This window comes from Sphaeroforma arctica, assembly GCF_001186125.1.
Source record: "Sphaeroforma arctica JP610 unplaced genomic scaffold supercont1.2675, whole genome shotgun sequence".
Lineage (NCBI taxonomy): Eukaryota > Ichthyosporea > Ichthyophonida > Sphaeroforma > Sphaeroforma arctica.
Window position 1 is genome coordinate 1 of NW_014037883.1, and position 5289 is coordinate 5289.

A 5289-nucleotide genomic window follows, 5' to 3' on the forward strand; every position below is an offset into this window, starting at 1 on the left:
CAAGTAAATGTGACTATACATCGGTACACCCACAGACCTAGCCCACTCAAGGTACAGGTAAACGTGACAATACATCGGTACACGCACATACCTAGCCCACTCAAGGTACAAGTAAACGTGACTTTACATCGGTACACCCACGCACCTAGCCCACTCAAGGTACAAGTAAACGTGACTATACATCGGTATACCCACAAACCTATCCCACTCAAGGTACAAGTAAACGTGACTATACATCGGTACACTCACAAATCTAACCCACACAAGGTAGTAGTTATCAGGACTATACATCGGTATACCCACGCACCTATCCCACTCAAGGTACTAGTAAACGAGACTATACATCGGTAGGAAGACAACCCACAGTACCATCACGCATGACGATACAAAGATCGTAAATGCGTGCCAGCAGAAGGTCAACCGCCAGATTGAGACCACCAAAGTTATAGCTACTATTCTATTTTTACCAGGAAGAAGCCAACCCATATCAACACACACACACTGAGTATTCGCAATGTGTATGTGTACCTAAAAGGGACGTGGCGCTACTCGGTGTGCCCTGTTGATCTGTAGTCGACTATATGCACACATACATAAATACATACATACATACATACCTCCATACATACATGCAAAATACATGTTGCATGCATAATGTATATATACTTCTGTCCTATGTGGCTTGTAAGCGGTTCTGGCACCGGGATTGGATTCGCACAAGGGAATGTTCTTGTATGAGCTTGACTCTAGAACGTTTGCTTTGTCGATCTCGCCTGCATACAGTAGCTCCTAGTACAGAAAATCCAGGGCTGTTGTAGTTCATCCTCAGCACTTCTGTTTTGATCCGATGCTGCATGGCTATCTGCTTCATCCCACGAGCAGTCCTATAGAGTATGGCCAGCTAACAGCCACCAAAGGCTATACATGCATGGACGTCTCCGGGTCCACTGTATATACCATGGTGATAGTGGAGTTACTGTGTTAGATAATTATAGTGTAGACATGTCCGCTCCGCTACACCCGTCGCTACGGTACGTAGGAACGCTTGGAACGAGCGGTACCAGACTGTTTGTGGACTACTTCTGAGCGTATAGCTGCACACCACCTCTATTAACTCTGTTTCCAGCCATGTGTGAGTGGTGTGATTGCATGCAAGGTCCCACAGTGTGGTCGAGACTCCATGTCAAACCACAGCTTAACCCCACATCTGCATTTGCCCCCGACACAAGAGTCTGACTTACACCTCCACCTATGACTCGCGCAGTTAGTGATACCTACACTATTGCTACCTCTACAGATGTCCACTCTCTATGACACGCACAGTTAATGATACCTACACTATTGTTACCTCTGCAGCTGGCCCGCACCTGTCACACCAGCACCGGGCACGTGCGTGCTGTTCTCCTCAGGCGATGAAACCATGCACTGTGTCACACCAGTCAAACGGGGCACCAGATACTCCATGCTGTTCTGGCTCAGGTGAGGCGAATTTAGGTGAAGTAGTAGGATCAGTATATTGTGGCTCAGATGAGGCGAGGTTAGGTGAAGTAGTAGGATCAGTACATTGTGGCTCAGGTGAGGCGAGGTTAGGTGGAGTGGTAGGATCAGTATATTGTGGCTTAGGTGAGGCGAGGCTAGGTGAAATAGTAGGATCAGTATATTGTGGCTCAGATGAGGCGAGGTTAGGTGAAGTAGTAGGATCAGTATATTGTGGCTCAGGTGAGACGAGGTTAGGTGAAGTAGTAGGATCAGTATATTGTGGCTCAGATGAGGCGAGGTTAGGTGAAGTAGTAGGATCAGTATATTGTGGATCAGGTGAGGCGAGGTTAGGTGGAGTAGTAGGATCAGTATATTGTGGCTCAGATGAGATCAGGTGAGGTGGTTGGATCGGTATCGCACGTATTGCGTACACAAAGCACAGGCACAGGCACACGGTGGTCCCAGCTTATGGTGGCTGGGGCATGTCAATGGGTGCCATCTCAGTCAACACGGGCCGTGCACGGGAGAGACGGAACACGTGTACTACATATCAGGTGTCATCACTTGCACATCCCACACTTAGCAGTCCCTTCCCGCGCTGTCCTGGAGAGGCGGGACTGGACTGTCAGGTGCAGGTGCTTGGACATAGATCTCATCTGTATGAATACCGATCATCCTGGTGTTTTTGTGTTTCTGCTGGCACGTGCACGAGCTTGGCATAGATCTTATCTGTATGAGTTCCAAACATCGTGGTGTGTTATGTTTCTGCGCTGTGGAGTGCACATCACTGTCTGTGACGTGGACGGTTACCCGCCAATGCTCAACTGACCAACGTAGAATGGATAGGCTATCTCAATGATTGCCTATTATATTTGTCTTGCTTTCGATTGGCTATTATTTTTTTATCTTGCTTTTGATTGGATTTCGCACCCATATTTATTGAAGTATCCGTCTTTTACTTTTACCCAGATATATCTCGCGGAGCCCATACATGATACACGTACAGAGCAGTCGCTGCGATTTTAGATACATTATTCTCTGAGTACGCACACAACACCGTCATGTCCGATAGTGAAAAAGTTATTGTATCACCTCAGGGATACGTAAACTACACCATCATGTCCGATAGTGAAAAAGTTATAGTATCACCTCAGGATACGTAAACTACACCATCATGTCCGATAGTGAAAAATTTATAGTATCACCTCAGGGATACGTAAACTACTCCATCATGTCCGATAGTGAAAAGGTTATAGTATCACTTCAGGGATACATAAACTGCACCATCATGTCCGATAGTAAAAAAGTTACAGTATCACCTCAGGAATACGTAAACTACACCGTCATGCCCGATAGTGAAAAATTTATAGTATCACCTCAGGGATACGTAAACAACACCGATATATCGGCACTCTATTTATTTCCTGAGAATGCATTTAGTACGGTTTATCAGTCGGCGCAGATTACACTAGTCAGCTTGTTGTTAATCCCTTGAGACATATACAGCACCAAAATAACTGCTCTATTCGTATCTCAAGAATGTATTCATCGGTGTGAAGACTCAGCTCTAGTCAGCTCGCTATCAGTCCCTAGACTATACATCACCGCTCTGCCGGCGCTCTATTCATTTCCTGAGTATGTATTTACTGCTGAACGATCAGCGGGTGGAAACTAGCTCTAGTCAGCTCGTTATTAATCCCTTGTACCTCTCCACAGCACCGATCGGTCGGCTGGGGAGGACGCAGTGGTCCTCAGCATCATGAAGAAGTTACGTGCACCGGTACAGATGTACTTTGACGAACGCGTGTTCGGAATGGGACCACAAGTATGTGTGGTGTACTACAGGGAACAATCTGTGGTCTCTGGGGGCACAACTTGTACTACATGCGTATATGCGTGACAATATCAGTTATAACTTCTATATCACTTAATATCAGTTCTATTTATATCATCCATATTCCCAGTATCAGTTCAATCTCATTCAATATCAGTTCAATATATATCAGCCCATGTCAGTTCTACAACAACCAATTACAGTTCCATATCAACTAATATCAGTTTTTTATCGTCTTATGTCAGTTCTATCGTCTCAGTGTGCCTCACATGGTCTCTCTATGTATGTCGGGTGCGTATCGAGTCGTTTACGTTCTCGCTGTTGCATGTCCATAGTCGTGCGCGAACTTGTCTGTACAGTACATCTAGTAGCCAATTTCACTCCGTTTCCCCGTCTTGCTAATTATATAGGCATGCCAAAACAACGTACCACTCATTCGGCTGCTCATAGGGACAATATTATTTATTTCAATTCGGGTATAGGGATACTAGTATCTAATTCGCTTCTCAGAGTGTATTTATCCTATCGCGCATCCAGTAGCCGCTCCTCGAGACCCGGTTGTAGTTATATTTCCCGTGCCGTGAAACTTGCTTCATCAGCCGTACACCGATACAATCACCAACAAAGTCGGACTATATGGGAGTCTCACTTCTCACAAACTACGCACTGTGACAGCCATTCGTAATTCATATTTATTAGTCCACTTACGCAGACACGGTAGCTGAGATAATTATGCATTTAGTTGTTCTTAAACCTACTTGTACTTAAACCTGTCTGTTCTTAAACCTACCTGAACTTATACCTACTTGTCCTTAAAACCTACCTGCTCTTAAACCTACTTGTTCTTAAAATCTACTTATTGTTAAACCTACTGGTTGTTGAACCTACATGTTCCTAAACCTACTTGTTCCTAAACCTACCTGTTCTTAAACCTGCTTATTCTTAAACCTGCTTGTTCTTAAACCTACCTGTTCTTAAACTTACCTGTTCTTAAATCTACCTGCTCTTAAAACCTACTTGTTCTTAAAATCCACTTGTTGTCAAACCTACATATTGTTGAACCTACTTGTTCTTAAATCTACGTGTTCTATAACCTACTTATTCTTAAACCTACCTGTTATTAAACCTACCTGTTCTCAAACCTACCTGTTCTTAAACTTACCTGTTCTTAAATCTAGCTTCTCTTAAACCTACCCGATCTTTAACCTACCTGCTCTCAAAGCCACCTGCTCTTAAATGTACCCGTTCTCAAACCTGCTTGTGCGGTCCAGGCCACTTGGGACTACACACGGGATCCACATCTCGTGCACAACTCATTGGCCGCTGTCGGACTGACCGTGTGTGGCGATGACGTGTGCTCGATTGGGTCTAACAATATGGAGGTGAGTGTCGTATAGTTGCAGGTCCATATATATTTATATATATATATATATATATATTTATTTATTTATGTACGATGTCCCGAAACCGGGGCTATATGGCTCACGGTCGCATGTGTATGGCAGGAGAGAGACTATCACGCGTGAACAGTGATTATTGTGGTGTCACTCATGTTATTCTCAATGCATTGCCCTCCTGCTTCATCGGCCCTATCCGGCGCGACAAGTGATAGGAAGTATCTGCATGCCATTGTGGAGTGAAGAGTCTCAGCATGTTGTCATGGCGACGGGTGCGATAGTTCGTGGCTGTATCATTCCGAGATACCTGCCCTTTAGCACTGCATAATGGTCCCGTTAAGACGAATATATTATTTTTGTTCATGTTGATGTCACGTCAATGATTAGTTTGGTCTATACATTCCCGTTGGTAGGTATTCACCTGGTCAGTACTCTCTACTGAATCCGAACATACGTTCCGTTACAAATAAGGTGTAGTATGATTCAATTTTAATCACATGCACATATCTTTTACACATACGCACATACACACGCACACAAATACACACACACACACACACACACACACACATATATATA

The 5289-nt window shown here is 44.3% G+C and overlaps 1 protein-coding gene across 1 annotated transcript; it reads left to right on the forward strand.

Moving 5' to 3' along the window:
* Positions 1-924: 924 nt before the first annotated feature.
* Positions 925-4710, forward strand: SARC_12879 (hypothetical protein; the record flags this gene model as incomplete). Its single annotated transcript, XM_014293006.1, has 4 exons — positions 925-1031; positions 1357-1479; positions 3196-3304; positions 4585-4710. 4 exons carry the CDS (start codon positions 925-927, stop codon positions 4708-4710), a joined length of 465 nt encoding a protein of 154 aa, XP_014148481.1.
* Positions 4711-5289: the final 579 nt, after the last annotated feature.